General features: G+C 52.3%; 1 protein-coding gene and 1 long non-coding RNA gene across 8 annotated transcripts in view; one reads left to right on the forward strand and one right to left on the reverse strand.

The window, feature by feature from the left end:
* Positions 1-9,574, reverse strand: part of Gm31175 — a 53,512-nt gene extending 43,938 nt beyond the window's left edge. For 2 of the 3 annotated variants that reach the window (XR_876272.2, XR_876270.2), the window contains exon 1: positions 9,454-9,574. This is a non-coding gene — a long non-coding RNA (predicted gene, 31175). The remainder of the gene's footprint in view (positions 1-9,453) is intronic. The other variant, XR_876271.2, reaches the window with a different exon arrangement.
* The window catches only part of Sim2 (single-minded family bHLH transcription factor 2), a 41,929-nt gene continuing 32,802 nt past the window's right edge, over positions 9,534-18,660 (forward strand). For 2 of the 5 annotated variants that reach the window (XM_006522966.4, XM_017316897.2), the window contains exon 1: positions 9,534-10,432. In XM_006522966.4, coding sequence (XP_006523029.1) covers positions 10,246-10,432 — 187 coding nt within the window. In that variant the 5' untranslated portion in view covers positions 9,534-10,245. Of the gene's footprint in view, positions 10,433-17,634; positions 17,737-18,112; positions 18,259-18,660 lie in introns of those variants that run through there. The other 3 variants (NM_011377.2, XM_006522967.4, XM_006522968.3) reach the window with 3 other exon arrangements.

Consider the following 18,660-nt stretch of genomic DNA (forward strand, 5'->3'; position numbering starts at 1 on the left):
CACTGAGGAGTTCCCAGTCTGAAGGGCCGCATTCCTTTTGCAGCAGGCTTCTTCTAAGCAAGTGTCTCTCTGGACTGCACATGAGTAAGAAGAACGTGCCTGAAGCGTGCAGCCGTCCGTCTGCTTCAGCCACCTTCGCACGCTAGGTGCGTCACCACCACATAAGTTGTGTGTCTGACAACCCTGCACAGGGTTGATATTTCTAATTATGTATGAGGGGAGGGGTGTACACATGAATGCAATGCTTGAGGAGTCCAGAAGAGGGCGTCAGATCCTCTGCAGCTGGACTTAACAGGCAGATGTGAGCAGACTAGTGCACGTGCTGGGAACCAAACTCAGTCCTCTGCAAGAGCAGCCATGTTCTTAACTGATGAGCACCAGGCTCCTCAATGTTTTGGCTTTCGTTTTGTTTTTATGTTGATAATGGGATCATCATTTCCCAGCAAGTGCAACTGCTCCAGTCTGGATAACTTAATAAGTTAATTGCTCTATCACAAGCTAGTCCTCACATAAACATTAGCCACTGGCATACAGTGTAGCTCTCTGCCAGTGCCTAAGGCTTTAGAAACTAACTCTAAGTATATTCACTGCTACAGGCCACCTGCAGGCTTCAAAGCTTGCTCTGTACCTGGTGACAGTGGTACACACCTTTTATCTCAGCACTAGGGAGGCTGAGGAAGTTAGATCTCTGGTCTACAGAGTGAGTTCCAGGACAGCAGGACTACACAGAGAAACCCTGTCTTAGCCAGAGAGAGAGAGAGAGGGAGAGAGAGAGAGAGAGAGAGAGAGAGAGAGAGAGAGAGAGAGAGAAGCAAGCTTACCTTACTCCCTTACTCCTACCTACCAGGAAGGAGCCTACCTTAAGCAGGGATTGGTAACTCCCTGCAGAGCAAATTGGAGTCAGTAGGGTTGGTCTGGGAAATTTCCCAACTTAGGCACCAAAGTTGCCTATTGCTGACTTGAAAGTCTGGGCCTGCATTCCAATGAATCCCTTCTGACTTCCTGTTTGGGAGTTCCCAGTCTTACTGGTAAAAAAAAAAAAAAAAAGCAGGCAGATTTCTGAGTTCAAGGCCAGCCTGGTCTACAGAGTGAATTCCAGTGCAGCCAGGGCTACACAGAGAAACCCTGAATTGAAAAAGCAACAAACAAAACAATGCCAACTAAATTCTACTGTTATTAACGATACTGCTATTTAAAATTGTAAGTGCATCTTGGAGATTTTGAAGAATGAAACTTGAGCAGAAGAGACGGCTCAGCAGGTCAACATGCTTGCTACAACCCCGAACCTGGAGTCCCCAGTGGAAACCTCTAACCATAAGTGGAAGCTGAAGGGTCAGGTGGTCAAGAGTTTGAGGCCATTTTGGGCTACGTGAGATTCTGTCTCAAAAAAAAAAAAAAAATTAGAAGAGAGGCTTCCAAGGCCAGCCTGGACTACATATTAAACAAAATAAATAAAGCCTTGAGAAAATCTTTTGGCTCCCGTCACACAGGCTGCTCTGAAATGTATGGCTCTGTATTAGATCCTCCTGGCACGGGCAGAGGAAGCTCTACCCAACCAGACCTCGGTTTTATTTATTCCACATGGTTCCACAACATGTTTGAACACGGCATGCTATAATTTTTCTGGTGATTTCTATGAATCATTTTTTAATTATGAATAATGTTCTCAGAGACACTCCTGCAAAATTTTACCCAAGGTTCCCTTGGCAACCCTCACATAAAACATCTCAAGTGAAGCAGCTTCCAGGATCCACACAGAAAACCAACTTCAGAGCAGAGATTCCTAAAGATCCATTAGTCATCTCTAAGCCATCACCTGTCTCTTGATTCCTTCAAAGGAAGCCCCAGAGTGAGGGCCACAAACTGACTTAGTTAAATTCAACTCCTTAGTCCAAGGATTACTCTACAGATAAATTTCCTAACTTAATTTGCATGCATTGTTTCTTGTGACTAGGAATTGTCCTTGGGTTTAAATGGTTTGCTTTTCTGTCACCCTCCGAGGGGAGCAGGGAGGATTGAGTTTTAAGCAATCTGCCATGGGCGGCTTCTTGCTTCTTAGCTCTCAATCCAAGCCACTCAGAAATTAGAATGCTTATGTGAGATCTCCACTTACAGTCTTCATCTTCAGAACCCCAGAACTGATGGATCTCCGAGATCTGAGACTGCAGCTCAACAACACGTCTACGGTTAGATTGTAGGAAGCCCTGGGTCCTCTCTCCAGCCTGCAGAAAACGAGCAAAGGAATGCCTGAGGTGTCCTTATGGACCAGAGGGTGGGGTTGGTCCTGGAATTCCAGAACTTTCTGCAAGCTAATCTCTTCAGGGATCTACTGCCATTCATTTGTCAGAATTGGCTCCGAGATAGATAGATAGATAGATAGATAGATAGATAGATAGATAGATAGATAGACAGGTAGATAGGATAAACAGAATATAAATAAGTCAACTGTTACTGTGGGCGCCAGGGTGCTGCTTAAACGGGGCACGGGGTGTCCTTCTGGTCAATTACCAGGCATCGATAAGCACTTTGTAAATTATTTCCCTGTGTGTGGGTAACAAAAGCAAGCCCCCCAATAATTCAGTAATGAAAGCAGGTCCCCATGTGACCTTTCAAGGCTTAAATAGTTTTAAAGGTATTTGAAATCTCTACTTGGTCCAGGCACTGTACACATCTACCTCAGCTACTCTCTGAAAGCGGCTTCTGCATGCTTCCCACCCTCCACCCCCGCCCCGCCGCTGCAGGGATTTACTGAGAAGCTGGGGTTCTCCATAAACACTTCTAGCACCCTCTATCCTGGTCACCCTACGCCTAGTGCGGGGCCTGGCAAATGGAAAATCTCCAAAAATAAATAACTCTGAAGTTTTAACTGGCTTCCACTCCCTCGATTCCGTTCCACTGCTCGCGCTTGCACCTGTCTCCTGTCCCTAAAAAGACAGTGACTCGCAGCCTGGATGACAGGCCCCTGAACCCCTGTTTAATTCCAACGAGAGGAAAGCACAGAGAACCCTGTAGCCTGAAAAAGAGTCCCTGTGCACATCCGCGGATTGCAAGAAGAACCAATCCCACAGCGAACAAGAATATTTTGTCCTCAGGTTGGGGGTGGGGTGGGGGAGAGACTTCGAAGTTGGAGATCAAAAAGATCCTTAAACAGCAAGTCGTTTGATGACAAGTATTAACTTTATTCTCTCTCACCTCTCTCCTCTCTCTCTCTCTCTCTCTCTCTCTCTCTCTCTCTCTCTCTCTCTCTCTCTCTCTCTCTCTCTCTCTGATTCGTTTTACAGGAAAACCAGCTCCGCTCTGTGCGAACAGTTCCAAGGTGTTTGCTCTGGCATCTACGCAGATCTCTCTCTCTCCCTCTCCCCTCATTTTAAAATTGGAGGCGATTTGGACGGACGAGGCACGTTGGATTTTATTCCTTAATCGGGAGTCACTCCAGAGTCTAACCCCAAAAAAAAAAAGGGGGGGGGGGACTTCCTTTCCTTCTGCTCCCGCAGCAATTCCACAACGGGGGACACGGAAGCTGAGGCCCACGCAGGGGTAAAAGACTCACTGGCTTCCGATAGCTACCAGACGGATCCCCACACTCTACCGGAGTTTCAGCGGTCCCAGGCCACTGGTTCCCGTGTAGAAAGAACTTGTGGAGGGGGTTTCGGATCCGGCCCGAGACCCAGCTTATGCGACTTCCCACGCGCGCGAGAGTCACGCTCACTGAGCAAACCTCTAGGTTCAGGAGAGCTGTGGACCTGCCGCCAGGTTTTCAGTCTGAAAAAGGCCAGAAAAATCCCATCACCAACTCGCACAGGGTCCAGAAGGTGGGGGTCTCGGAGCTGAGCCGCTCCCGCCGAATTGAGACTCTTCACGCGGAGTGCGAGCCTGGCCCCCGCCCCCTCCCTCCAGCTAACCCCTGGGTACCCCAGTGTGACCCTCAGCTCCGAAACCCGAAAGGGGGGGGGGCTCTTCAGAGCCTGGCCAAGGAGCCCACATCTGCGTCCAGCTTTCGTTAGTTAGTGGCCAGGATGCAGAACTTCTGGCCACCGTTGGCCTTGTGTCCTGAGAGTCACCCCCTCCTCGAACGAACGCTAAGAGTGTTCTAGATACACGCCTCAGTAATCCCGCCTTTTACGTTGGCCTTTAAAAGAAAAAGGGAAACCTGAGCAAGACAGGGAGAGATCGGGCCGGGGTTTAGATCTGCCACCGCCGCCCAGGCTGTGGCACGCCAGCCCTGCCTACCCGCTTTCTGGAAACGTTCTCTCCTTAAACTTTGAACGAATCCGTATATTCCAAATTTATTTAGAATAGGGAAGAGAGTCCTCGCTGGCAGTTTATAGTATGTTAATTAAACAAAACGAGTTACTCTCTATAAAATATTGAGTCCACCCTGTATTGTAGCCAACCCTAATTTAAGCTTGGGCAACTATCTAGTACTTAGGGGGTAAGGTGGGGGCATCATATCCACACTTTCTTTGATGTCCAGAAATATTTATCTCAGGTGGGTAGGTTTTGTTCTGGTTCTTAAAGGGGATTTTTTTTTTATGTTGAGGATTTTTTTTTTTTTGAAGGGCTGCTTCAGCGACGTCATAAATGAACTAATCGGGTTTTCAGATTTCAAGGCGGTGTGTAATTGATGTAACCACTGAGGAATTTCAGTACACAGCCCACTAAGCCTCCTCCCGCTTAGGGGTTTTCAAACGTGATCTCGGCCTCCCTGAAAGCCATACGGATCGTTTGTAGAGGAAAGCAGGGCTTTGCCCGGTAGCAGGTGGGCCGCTGGGCCCCCACCAGGGATTTTGAGGGGGGCTGTTTTCTCTAAGCTGCTCCAAGAGCCCTTTGGGAGAAACCAAGCTGGTGGTGGCAGGTCAGGTGACATCCACTCTGGGACCTGACTCCACCTTCTTTTGCTGGAAGGGCCTAGCTTGAACTTGGGTGGCTAAGTGTACCTGCAGCCTAGGCCCCAGAGTGACCCCCCCCCCAAGGAGGTCACTACTGTCTGTGTCCTGGAGGAAGAAGAGGGAATAGGAGGGGGAGGGACATATGTAAGCCCTCAGCAGCTGTGTCTCTCAAAGACCAGGGAGAAAGCAAGGTCAGATATAGAAGACAGAAAAACGAGAACACGTGGAGAAAAGGACTACCCCTTCATCTCCAGACAAAATTAAATGGATCCATTTATGAACAGCCTCCAACCCAGTCCTGCAGTCCTTTCTCAGGAACTCTGAGAATACCTACAATAAGGTCCTGGTGACAGTTTCTGTTCCCCTTCTTGAGAGAAGGGGAGAGGAAGGCAGGAGTCACTGTGACCCTCTGGAGTCACCATCGTGGAATCTGTAGTCATCCTAGATGACCAAGTCTTGAATTGCTCTTCTCAGAATTCCCCTGCATCCCAATACTGGAGCCCTGGGGTTAGAGATGTCTCTTTTCTCGTGGGCATGGATAGGCTCACGGGAACAAGAAGAGTTGGTGTCCTGACTCTGCCTCCGTGGTTGGTGGTTGCTGGTATAGGGCTCTAGCTCAGACTCTGGAAACCTGATTTCTGGACCCACCATAAGAAGATAGATATGGGGGGCTGGTGAGATGGCTCAGTGGGTAAGAGCACCCGACTGCTCTTCCCGAAGGTCCGAAGTTCAAATCCCAGCAACCACATGGTGGCTCACAACCATCTGTAACAAGATCTGACGCCCTCTTCTGGAGTGTCTGAAGACAGCTACAGTGTACTTACATGTAATAAATAAAAAAAAGAAAAAAAAAAGAAAAAAAGAAGATAGATATGTCCCATTACTGGGCTCAGTTAAATGCCTAGACCAAGCTAAATCAAACACTTTCTCCAGAGGAGTAACTTCCAGCTGGAGGAGAGTAGGAGGGAGGAGGGGAGATTCTGTACAACTTAAGAAGGAAGAGGCAGGCTGTTACTGTCATGACCTCTGCCAGAACAAATTATTCTGAAATTGCTCTGACTACCTGTAATTATATTTTAAACAATGTGTTTGTTAACATTGTAACTGTGTTGGAATAACAATGACCCCAAGGGGAGTATGTGTAACTTATACATGGAAGGGAGTGAGGGCAGGAGAGTGTAGTATTCTTTTGGGCAGTTCATACCAGAAAAGACTTCCAGTTAGAGACAGTTGGATCTGTGAAGCTGGGTGGGAATAAGGCTTGCTGAAGTAAGCGCACAGCGCACATCCCACCGATTGCCTGTGCAGATAATGGCGTAGAAATGAATGTTTCCAATCTCCAAGGATTCAAGATTTTCTGTTTCCTCCCATAGCTCAGGAGGTTGAAGCTCTTAAATTTCACTTAGAGGCTGGAGACAGCCAGGAACTGGAGGGCTCTCCCCCTTCACACACACCTTGGTGGTGGCTAGATCTCTGATCTCTGATCTGCTTTTATAGCACCAGCTTTCTCGGAGCCTATCCTGGGAGAAACATCTGTGGGGGCCTTGATCTACCGGAAAGTTGGTTTCTGCTGGGGATGGGCTCAGGTAGGCACAGGGTGAGCAGCTTGGCAAGAACAGACCCAAACATCTGAAGCGGAAAATTCAAACAGATGTGGGGCAGCCTGGCCCCACCCCCTTTCTTCTTGGGGCCCAAATTTCATCCAGATTAGTTTTCCTAATGGAAAATTTCTAAGAGGTGGGGCTGGTGGGCTGGGCTTCTGGTGCAGATTGAGAGCTGGGTGCCCAGCCAGCAGGATCAGTGGGTCACTTCTTCACACCTTCCCTCTGCAGGCTCCTACCAGCCAGTAATTTATAAGTGGTACCCGAGATCCTAGGGTCTCTTCAGCTCTGCCTCTTTCCCAGGGCCCAAGGCTGGTGCTGATGTTTGCTGCTTAGCTTTAGCTTCAGTGAGCAGACCCTTTCTCCAGTCCTGGAGTCAGAGACAAGTAATAGATGTACTAAACTATGGTCAGCGCCAATTAAAACTTGTTCAGGGTCTGGCACGGTGCCTCAGTAAGTAAAATACCAACTACACAACATGAGGATCTGGGTTTGAATCCCCAGAACCCATGTAAAGAGGGAAGAGGGATCAGGGGTTCTATAATGTCAGCACTGAGAAATGGAATGGAGACAGACGGGCAGGCTGGGCCTCACGTGCCCATGGTCTTGCTGAAATAAGGATTCCTCGTGACCTACATATACCCATGCATACAACATATTCTCCTCCTCCTCCTCCTCCTCCTCTTCCTTCTCTGTCTCTCTCTGTCTCTCTCTGTCTCTCTCTGTCTCTCTCTGTCTCTGTCTCTCTCTCTCTCTGTCTCTCTCTCTCTCTCTGTCTCTCTCTCTCTCTCTCTCTCTCTCTCCTCTTTTCCATGTCAAACGGAGCTGCTGAATTAATTCTGTCTCGCAATAATAGACTGGATGTCTGGAGCCTTGCCCTGAAAACCCCATGCTCCAACTCCCGACTACAGGGACCCATCTTCATTATTCCACATAGACTTAAACTCCTTCCTAGCTGCAAATCCTCTAGTACTGAGATACCCGCCCAGAGACTTGGACTTTAGACGGTGGCGCTGGGGACCCTAGTTCTGGGGAAGTGTGGTGTTAACCAATGTTTGATGTTTGGAGAAGGACTTATGTGGAGCCTGTCTGCTGGGCCTGGAGCTACCCCATACCCACTTCAATAGCGTTTGCCATCTCCTCCCTAAAGTCAAAACGGCCTCCACTGCGAAAATCCAGTCGCAAGAGTTCAGATGCGCTTTCCTGTTACAAACTGGGAAATTCGTTGAGAAGTTTCAATTCTTGTTGCTTGCCGGGTTTCTCTCACCTCCACTTAGCCATGTTTCTATGATCTGGGTAATCCCTTTCAAGCCGGGGAGGAATTCTCGGGAGTCCATAATTGAGGGTCGGGAATCTGGGGCGTGGGAGAAGCGTTAAACCCTATGTATCTGCAGAGTGCAGGGCTCATTCCTCGGAGGTCTGCGAAGCGGCGCCAGAGTGGGTCCGCCGTAGCAGGGTGGCTCCGCAGCCCTTACTTGCCCGGAGCGGCTAAAGGCACAGTGCCCCACCGAACTCCCGACAAGGGCTGCAGGTCTGGGCATTGGGTACCCGCACCACCGGCAAACGTGCTCCGTACACGTGCACCGTACTACTGCAGGACCCAGAAAATCCTGCAAGCGCAGAACCCAGCTCCAAACTCAAAGCAAACTCCAAACTTGAGCTCCAAACTCAAGCGCGAAGCGTGAGCACCTCCGTGCTCCCGCCTGGTGCGACTTCACGCCACCTGGCGCACCGGTTTTTTCCGTTTTGTTTTTTTTTTTTTTTTTTTTTTTTAATTAAGGCGCGAAGGGCCGGGGTTTGTGAACCGCCCGAAGCCCCACGACAGTCTACAACTCCTCGAAGGCCTTCGAACTTCGGGTTTTCAAATGGGGACCCAGAAAAGACAGAAGAATCTGCTTCACGCGAGTGGTTAGGAGGCCCAGCTCCCCCGGCGCGGGTGGGGAAGTCTGCAGGACCAGGAGCTGGTCGGCCTGCAAGCTTTTCTCGGGCTTGGAAGAGGACTGGAGGGAGAGGAATGGAGCAGTGGCCAGGATATGGAAATCCCGTGTCGGGCACTGGGTTTCCAAGGTCAGACTCTCTGCATCCTATAACTTTACAGCCACCAAGCGAGCCACGGGGTCCACGACGACAAAAAGAACTGCGCTGAGACCTCTCTGCGTCTCTGTCTGGGATCCAAGACGCCTGGGAAATGGCATCTGACCCGCGTCGGAAGATTTAGGCTCCAAAGAGGAGTGTGGATGGGTTCGGGCGACCGCGACCGCCTGAGCGCCCGAGGGGACTGTAGTGCCGGCATCTATCCGGGCCTCAGCAGCAGGGAAGACACAAGATTATTTAACCTAGTGTGGCGCAGTGGGAGAATGCTTGCACTCAGTGACTGAATCTCCCTTCGCCAGCTACCTCTGCTCCACTTCTGAGGGTCGCATCAGCGTTCCCGGTTACCAAGGCTCTATTATTGTCGACCTGAAGCTTTGGCCCAAAGTCGATTGCCCTGTTGCCGCTAGCGCCCCTTGGGTTCAGCGCTCCCGCGTGCCCTCTGGCCCACCCCGTGTTCTCTCTCTCTCTCTCTCTCTCTCTCTCTCTCTCTCTCTCTCTCTCTCTCTCTCCCTCTCTCTCTCTCTCTCTCCTGGAAGGCGTCGTGCACGCGTGCGTGTGGATGAGTGGAGGGGAAAGGAGTAATTTTTCCTCGGGCCACCCCTTTAGACTCGCGGATCGGCCACCCAAGGAAGGTGCAAGTGTGAGACCAGGATTGCCACCCCGTCGCCGGGCACTTAGCCAGCTGTTAGCGCCGCCTTTTCTGGGCCGCGCCCGCGGGTGACCTGCCCGGAGCCTCCGTGGAAACCAGCACTGCAGCCCTCCCTCCTTCCTTCTTTACCGCGTCGGCCGCTCATCCTCGATCCCAGGCCCTGACACTCAACCTCGGAGCGGGTAGGCGCGACGCTTCTCGTGCACTCACCACGGCTTACCTTACCCCGGGAGCGCGCCGGTCTCTCGTGGGGACAGTCCCTGGAGGTGGCGACGCGGAGGCGCGCCGGCGACTCACGGGCCGCGGCGGGGGTCGGAGGCGAGGCTCACCGCCCCCGCCACGGCCCCTCCCCTCCCCCCTCCCGCGGTCCCGCGCAGCCCAGTCTCCGCCCGAAGGCGGGTCTGCCATAAACAAACGCAGCTCGGTCACACGTGGACCGCGGAGCAACTGCGCCCCGCCACCGATCGCGGGCTCCGGACGACCGGACTAAGGAAGCCGGAACCGCCGGGGAGGGCAGGAAAGCGCACCGAGCTCAGGCTTGGCACTGGCCACTGCCACCTCGCTCCGCTCCCGCCCCATGGCTCCGCGGCGGCCGCCGCCGCTGCCGCCCTTGCCTTCCGAGGGCCCTCGCGGCAGCGGGTACAAGCCCTCCTTTAAGGACTAAACAGGGTCGGCGCCTGCTCGCCCGCCAACCACAGCCCCAGGAAGGTCGAGGCGGGAGATACTGGAGACCAGAAGGAAGAGCGAGCTGGGATCAGGTCCACACGGGACGGTCCAGCCTCCAGCCTCAGACAGAGAGGGGGGCTGCGCAGCTGGTTTGCGACGGACTCAGGGCTGGCGCCTTGCAGAAGACGTTGGGTGCTCCAGGCCGGTCTCCCGCACCTGCCCGAGCCCGGCACCCCGACTCACCTGACCCCTGGCGTCCCTGTCCCCATTCCGGCTGCCGCAGCCCAAGCGGGACTCCGCGGGCCTGGAGCGCAGCGAGGTCTAATATGCCCAGAGCCGAGGCGCGATGAAGGAGAAGTCCAAAAATGCGGCCAAAACCAGGAGGGAGAAGGAAAATGGCGAGTTTTACGAGCTGGCCAAGCTGCTCCCGCTGCCTTCGGCCATCACCTCGCAGCTGGACAAAGCGTCCATCATCCGACTCACCACCAGCTACCTGAAGATGCGCGCGGTCTTCCCGGAAGGTGAGGCTGCAGGTGGGCGTCCGAGGCGCGGGGGAGCTGAGCGGCCGGCTGCAGAAAGGAGGCTTCCGTGCGCGGAGAAGCCCGCGCGGCCTCCTGGCTACCGTGGCCGCGTCTGGGGAGGCCGCGCCGGGGCTTCGGCCCAGGCCTAAGCTAAGGCTGAGGGACAATCCAATCACGTATAAGCTCTGGGCAGAGTCGGGAAAACCAAGCGTTATTCCTGGGTTAGTGTTTGCCAAGCTGACACAGGCAGGCTAGTTCGTTCCGGTTGTTCTTTCCCCCTTTCCTTTCTTTCCTGGCCCTCTCCTCCTCTCCTTTCACTGGCTTCTCTTTCTTTCCTTCCTTCCATACCAGTCCATGCTGGTCTTCTCTCTCTCTCTCTCTCTCTCTCTCTCTCTCTCTCTCTCTCTCTCTCTCTCCCTCTTTCTCTTTCTTTCTCTCTCTCTATCTCTCCTTCTTCTTCTTCTTCTTCTTCTTCTTCTTCTTCTTCTTCTTCTTCTCCTTCTCCTTCTCCTTCTCCTTCTCCTTCTCCTTCTCCTTCTTCTTCTTCTTCTTCTTCTTTCTTCTCCTCCTCCTCCTGCTCTCTCTCCATTATAATTTTTTCCCTTCTCCTTACTTCTCTCTCGCCTCTGCTTTTGCTCCCCCCTCCTCCATTTCTCTCTTTTTCTGCTGGTGGACAAGGACTCGCTGCTCTATCCTCTCTGAGCTGCTGAATGCACAGGAAGGCCCGCGCACCGCAGGCCAACGCTGAGGCTCCGAGAGTTTGTGAGCAGATTCGAGTGAGAGACTCCTATATCGTTTTCCCCAACTTGCCTCCCTTTGCTCTGGGAAACGATGATACGGGCAGGAGGACAAGAAACTGGATAAGCTCGGACGCTGCCGTTAAGAGAAAAGGGATCATTTCAAAAGTGGCGGGTGGGCCTGAGTGTAACATCTCAGGATTTGAAAGCGCTACAGCGGGCAATTGTCACCGGGCCGCAGCTCTCCTGTGGACGCTGGTTTGTAGGAAATAGCGGCCTGCTGGATGGACACTCTCCAGCGGGTGACGGGCGGCTGGGTCAGGCACCGCAGTGAATCAGGTCTGGGGTCTGTGGCTGGGGCTGAGGGATTCTGACATTGTCAGAAAGCACCGGGCTCCGAGGCCTGTTGCCTCCAGCACCTCCAGGCTTTAGGGCTGGTAGTGCAGAGCAGGCCTCTCGGAAAGCCAGCGCCGCGGAAGGAAGACAGAGATTTGGAGAGTCGTTGCTCTGGTGGCGACAGGTGTCCCTGGGCCACAGGGCTTCTCCACCAGTGCTGTTGCGCGGGGTCAGTAAGCCCCCTCTGCGGCTGCCTCCCACGGCCTGTGTTTACTTTGTCTGAGTCTTAGCTGAATTTTCCTCCACCACAGTGGTGAAGCTCGGCTGTCTGGTCCGCGGGTGCCAGCCTCCAGTCCGGAGGGGCCCGGGAGTAAGCGCCGGCGAACTTAGAGCACCCGGGAGCTGAGGTAGCGAGAGGCGGTGGCTCGGCCCCTGCCCGGCAGGCCCACTTCGGGAGGGCCCTGCTCCAGCACCCTGCGGTCCTAAAGCATACCCAGCTGGGCCCAAGGGACGTTCCTCGGGGTTTCTCCCCCTGCGCTGAAAGTTCTTGGTCCTGGCTCCCTGCTGTCAGGACCCCTGGGTCTGAGAAGGAGAGATGATTTGCTGCTGTCTGAAGTTTCCGTGGAAGGTTAAAATATGGAATTAGGTTTTACAACAGCAGCAACTTTTCGTTGGTTTCTTTTCCACCCGGAAGAGTGGTGTTAGCCGATGTTCTACAAGGAGCCTTCCTATCCGCTTGCTACAAAATAGGCTTCGAGATCAGGCCTCCTGCCTTGAGGAGGTTTTAAAACCCTCCTGGGTTTTAAAAATAAAAATTATCAGAAGAGTAAACGGTATGTTGTCAGTTATTTCAAACAAACCAGAGATTAACTGGCGGGGGAGGACTGCGGGTAAAGGACTAAGTAAGCTATTCTTGTTTGGGAGCTAGCCAGCAAATAAGGACACTGCTGTGTGTATAGCACAGTAGCCATTTAAATAAGCTCTCAGTCTGGTGTGTATAAGAAGGCACTTGGCTGCGTTCTGGGTTCCTGCGGGAGTGGGCCTTCTGTGGGCACTGCCCTGAGCAAGCGTCCCCAGTGCATTGCTCAGACGCTGCCCAATTGGGGGTGGGGTGGGGGAGGGCACCTCTGCTTCATAGAAGGTGACTCTAAAGCTTGATACTCCTTGAAGGGGTCAGCCTGGTACCATTTAGCTCTAGAAATGGCTCCGAAATTGTGAGGCCAGCAAAAGGAAGGAGGCAATGCCTTAACTCCGACACCCCTTCCTAGCAATGCTGTCACAGGAATGCTTCGGAGAAAGGGTAGCCTAGGTAGGGTGTAAGGAACTCACTGCTCAATCACTTGGCACGGTGGCACCCGTTCTCACGCTGTCTGGGGCAGTCTTTGTCTTTGGAAGTAGCTCTGTTATGCAAAATAATGTACTCCCTTCTCCAGAGGTGTTCTTGTAATTGATTTAACCTGTTTTGGGGAAACCAGGGTCAGGGTCGGCTGAGGACGGTTGCTTTGAAGTCAAACCAAGACCATGGCTCTCAGGGTCTTAGTGGCCAGGGCAGTACTGGACACCGGCAGGATCTTTTTAGATCAGTTCTTCCACACAAGTCGAAAAGACTCTGAGCAAGAATCTATCCGCCAAATACAATTTTTGCCTTGAGCAAGGGTGTTTACTGGGTAAAGAAGAATCTAGAAGAGCAGCTTGGGACTTTGGAAGTGGGAAGAATTAATGCCTCAGAGCAGTGGGGTCTCTGTGCCGAAACCTTTAATGCAGTTCCTCATGCTGTGGTGAACCCCAACCATGAAATTATTTTCATTGCTACTTCATAACTGTAATTTTGATACTGCTATGAATCGTGACCCACAAGTGAAGAACCGCTGGGCTGCCGCTGCCGCAGTGGAACCCTTCCTAGCTGGGAAATGTGAAGCCAAAGGCGGACAAGCCCACCGACCATCCAGCTTATGCTGTAACTGCGTGGCAGGCGGTAACGGTATGGTATGGCAGGCAATGATGAATGCCTATACTCCAGCAGTACAGAGACCAGTAGAAAGAGAAACTGGAAAGGGTCAGGCAGCGAGGTCTCCTGCAGCTTGGGGAATACCTCCAGTTATTTCTGGGGGCTTGAAGACAATTCTGCCTTCTGTAAAACAGGCTCATTGAGTACTCAGTATTTGCACAGCATTGTTGTGGATGCAGGTGAGAAAAGAGCTGAGGAATCTTGCAACCGAAAGGGAACACTACTTTGTTGTTGTGCGCAGAAACACCTGAATAGCAAGGGTACAGGGGCAGCTGTCTGGTGTCTAAAGACCTCTCCTTTCTATCTCTCTGTTTTCTTTCCAGTGCTAAACTAATATGGGGTGGAGGGGGCATCTCATCAAGGCTGGCTTTGTAACAAGGGCTAGAGATAGGGAAGAGCGGGTCACACTTCAGTGGGTAAACAGAGCTGTGGCAGCCTGAGCTGTGTTAGGTCACATGGTCCAGCTTCTGGAGGAGCTTTTCAATATGGGGCGGATAGAGGTGGCTAATTTTGGGGAGCCAGAGCCATCCCTGCTGTAGATTCCACCAATCCACCTCCTGCAGGAGAGACCCAATGAGCTTCCCCTTAGTTAGTGAGCATTCTTCCTCTGGACCCTGGCAGGAGAGACTGGCCCAAGACTAGGCTCAGGATCAGGAGTCTCCATTCCTGCCTTCTTATCATGTGGGAAGGGGAGAGGCATAGGTGCCTATCCCAATGTACTTAAGAGAAAGCAATACACACACACACACACACACACACACACACACACACACACACACACACGGGTGGGGGGTGGGGGGAGGTAGTGTTCAAGGTCTGAATTTTACCAAAACCAAATTCTTTGGCTTTTAAATTCAGTTGCACACACACACCCTCACCTCTGTCAAAATACCCACAGGCACTGGACTTAGGTCATGCTTTCTCAAAATGATTTGATTTCAAGACTTTGGCGAGGACACTCTTGCCCTATGCCTATGCGCACACGCCCATCTGTCTTTACAACCATTTCTTTATTCGCACTTTGAGGCCTGAAGCTCCCAGGTCAGTCCAGCCATGGCCTGCTATGCAGCCCCTGGCTTTGGAGCAGGAGAGAGAGAGAGTCTGGCACTGCAGACTGGGAATGCAGCTCACAGAAAGAAAGCTTCCCCTATGGACCCTGGGCTCTGCCAGGTAGCTTTCTTCTGGGCACCACTGGTGGGTACCACACTTAAACTAGGGCTAAGTATTTATTCAGCCTTGGAGGTTGTTATCTCAGGGGTCTTTGGCCCTGGGGTCAGAGTGTGTACACTCTTGCCTGTGGTGGGACACCCAAAGCTTGAAGCCAACCCTTTCCTTGTCCCAGCAACCCAGGAGGAGGTCTTCTTTCGGGCATCCCTACTCACCACCCACCATCAGCATCTCTTGACCTGCTGAATTGAAATGGGCATGGGTGCCAGGAAAGGGCTTTTCAGAGACCTGGGAGAGAGCAGAAAGACTCTAAGGTAGGAGCACTGGAGAGGAAGCACTAGCTGTGGTCTCTCCAGGGGAACAAGCCAGAAGGCCAGAGCTCAAGCCTCACCGTTTTAACCCTGAGGAGGCTATAGCCCTTTTGGCCACCAAGCCCTATCCAGGGCAAGGATTCTGCGCATGAGAGAGAGAGAGAGAGAGAGAGAGAGAGAGAGAGAGAGAGAGAGAGAGAGAACAGATCCATGTGGGTAGATACTGTGAGGGTGCTGGCTCCTGCAGCAGACCTGTGTGAAGAAAATCAAGCGGCCATCTCCTCACCCCCACCTGCTCTGACAGGCTTGATTTGCAATCTGGACAGCCTCAGAGGCCTGGAACCAGCTTGAAGCTGCCTTCTCCAGGAACATGGCCTCTTTCCCCACTCTACAAGACTGTTGTTTGGGGAAGGGGAGGACCAGGGGCCATTAGATGCAGCAATGGCTTGGAAGCTCTCCCCCTGGTGCTCCCCACCTTTGTTCTCCCTATCTTAGTCCCAAGAAGATGAGGTTTAGAGTTGAGCAGATTAGAGGTCTTGGCGTGGCCTGAAGGCCAAGATTTATGAGATGCCTTGGACACCAGGGATGAGGTGGGAGGGGTGGGGGGTGGGGGAGCAGGAGAACAGATCTCTGATGTAGAAAGAAGGCTCCCTAACTGGGTTTTATACTCTCTTCTGTCTTTGGCAGGGTGGGGGCCAGACAGTCCCCTCCACAGAAGGAGGGAGGTGTTAATTCCATTACATTTCTCAAGGCCTTTATGGGGAGCCTCTATGTCACCACTTTTAGACGCCCAGTGTTGAGGGGTGAGAGAGGATGGGTGCGGAGCCCCCACAGTGTTCACCAGTGCCCAGGCCTTAATTTGATCAGGACCTATCTCCTCTTCCTGGTCACAGTGAGCCTTCTTGTTGGTACAGCGGTGTGTGCAAACCCAGGGTCCTTGCATCTGAGTTGCAAGTGGGCAGCCAGTCTCCGAAAGTCTGTTCTAAATGTCTTGTTTTGTAGTTCAGTGCTTGTGTTTTATGGTTTGCATCTGGAGGTATCCCCAAGAGCCTGGCTGAGACCCTCATTCTTGCTCATGAGTCCTTGGTTGACCAACTAACTGACCAAAGGGCCAAGAGAGGAGGGACCATATTTAGCTTCTTGATGTTGGTGGTCTGCTAAGCTTTAGCTGAAGGGCAGGCAATATGGAGACAAGTGCTGACCCCAGGATGTCAGAGGAAGCCACTAGAAATGGGCACCTGGACTTGGCTCCCTCCCCAGTGGTCTCAGAAATTTCTCTCTAGGGTTTCTCCATGCAACCTGGTCTTCTACCTGGGGGCTCCTGGATTCTCCAGGAGAGAACAGCAGTTGGGGAACCCAGTCTTAAGACTGAGAAACTGCAGGTGAGGGTGGGGGGTTGTGTTCCCTTCCAGGAGAGGAGAGGGTTTAGGGTACAGTGAAATGGACCACTATTAGCTATGAACCCTGGAGGCATCCCCACTTTTCAAATAAATACACAAATCCCTCGGTTAGGTCTAAATAAGGGCCATTTACCTGGTGCTTCAGTTTTCAGTGGTATACTATCATTTTCCAGGACCGAGATTCTTCTTTTCATGACAAACCTTACTTTATTCCACCCCTAAGTACAACCCAAAGTATATTTTTACGGGCTGAGTGAAAATACCTCTCCCACAGCGGTTCCTAATGGATCCGCTGGCAGAGCCACTACCCCGGGATGAGGTGACTGGGGCTGGGGGGGTAGGGTGGGGTGGGGTGGGGGAATTGTCCCGTGCAGCTCAGCCACCTCCTGCCAGATTCAAAAGGGGCACATTTTCAAGAAGTTACAGGAAAAGAATAGTGAGGTACAAAAACATCCGGGTATTTGAATTATACCTAAAAGAGTCCTATGTGCCATGGGCTCCGCTGTTGTGCTGTCAAGACCGTCCAGGGGTTTTCCAGGAAGTGGGACAGAGGCTTCTGTGGGGGAGATCACTCTGAAATGAGAAGAGTCCCCAAAGACTCTGGGAAAAGTCAATAACGTTGAGGAGAAAGAGAAGCAACTTGCATCGTCAGGGATGGCTCTCTGGCCAGAGGACCACACAAACCCAGGCAGGCCGGGGAGATGGGAGAGGACAGTCGCCAGGGACACATCTGTCCATTTTCAGAAACTAAGTTTCCTGGATCCTTACTAAATTCGTTCTTCTCTGTGAACCTCTGGAGGTTTTATACCTCCGTTCTTCCAGTGGCTGTTTCGATGGGGATAAAGATCTGATACTCCAGCTTTCCTCTCCACAAAACAAAGTAACTAGCCTGAAGCAAATGGTGCTCTGGGGGGATTAGTGTGCGATGCTTGGAGGGGAGCCGATACAAAATGACCCTTGCTCACAGGCAGAGGCAGAGGGGCCAGGGATAATGAGCTACGACTTTGCCTGGCACTGGAGGAATTGTGTAAATAGCCACTTCTCTCTGGGAGCAGAAATTAGAGGTCACCCCTTTTTCAGTTTTCAGGAAGCCTGGACTGTACTTCAAGGCCCGTTTTCTATTTCCTAGGTTGGAGGATCAGAGGCCACAAGTCAGCAGCGACTCTTAAGGAACCCACTTAAACCTGTCCATATTGAGGGGTTTTGTAGCCACAAGGTTTGCTAAGGCTGGCCAGGGTGTGTGCTTACAGTGTCTAGCCTTATCAAGACTCCTCTGGCCTGTGGTCCCACACAGGCAAGTAGAGATTTGACCTTGCTTGAAGTTCCCCAGAGGACGTACCGACTGGGCTCTATTCGGGTATGTGGCGAAGGCTCGAGCTCAGAGCTCAGGTTGAGGCTCTGGCCACCAGTCTTCGAAGAGAGCAGAGGAAAGCCTCTACCTGCCCTTAGCAGCCGACCCTGGGGCGTGGGGAGAGGGAGACTCGGGAAGGGCCTGGCTCTCTTTTCCCACGGCACTCTGGGGTAGAAGGGAGATGGTGGGAAGCCTCAGTTCCTAAAGGGTCCCCTGTAGGTGGAGGGGATGGGGAGAACAAGCAAGTGCCCAGAAAAGCCAACCAAGGGAGCTTGGAACTCTGGGATTGAAAAGGACCGGTTCCGGGAGAAACTGTAAGCTCCCAGAAGGCAGGGTCACAGGACCTGATGGTTATCTTTGCCGGCTGCGCTCGATGGGAGTGGGAAGAGGGCGGCAGTGCAGATCCACGGGGAGTATTTACGGGTCAAATCGATACCCCCGTTTGGCTTCCAGAATGGCCAATTTTAAAGCAGATAAGATTACGTTGTGGCATTTCAAATAAAACAGCAATTTCAGAAGCATGAACACGTGAGCGACCCTCAGGAGTAATGGGCCCGACTGGGCTTGGGATGCACGGAGGGGGGGGGGCCCAGAATTATGGGTCGGGAGGAAGTTTGTCTTCCGGTTGTAGTTAGTGGTGGTGGTGGTGGTGGTGGTGTGTGTGTGTGTTTGTGGTGTACGTGTGTGTGATTGTGTGTATTCTTTTTTTGAGATGGGACTTCTCTGTGGCCCTGGTTATCTGAACTCACTCTTGTACCCACTTGGCCTCAAACTCAGAGAATCTGACTTTGCCTCCCCTACTTTAATGCTAGGATTAAAGGCATGCTATACCTCCGCTGTGGGCATTCAGGTTTTTACGCAGGGGGACAGGGAGTGCGGGTAGAGGTTGGAGCTGAGGGCGCCCAGGCTCGGGGTGGGTGGATTTCCACA

Source organism: Mus musculus, chromosome 16 (genome assembly GCF_000001635.26).
Source record: "Mus musculus strain C57BL/6J chromosome 16, GRCm38.p6 C57BL/6J".
Lineage (NCBI taxonomy): Eukaryota > Metazoa > Chordata > Mammalia > Rodentia > Muridae > Mus > Mus musculus.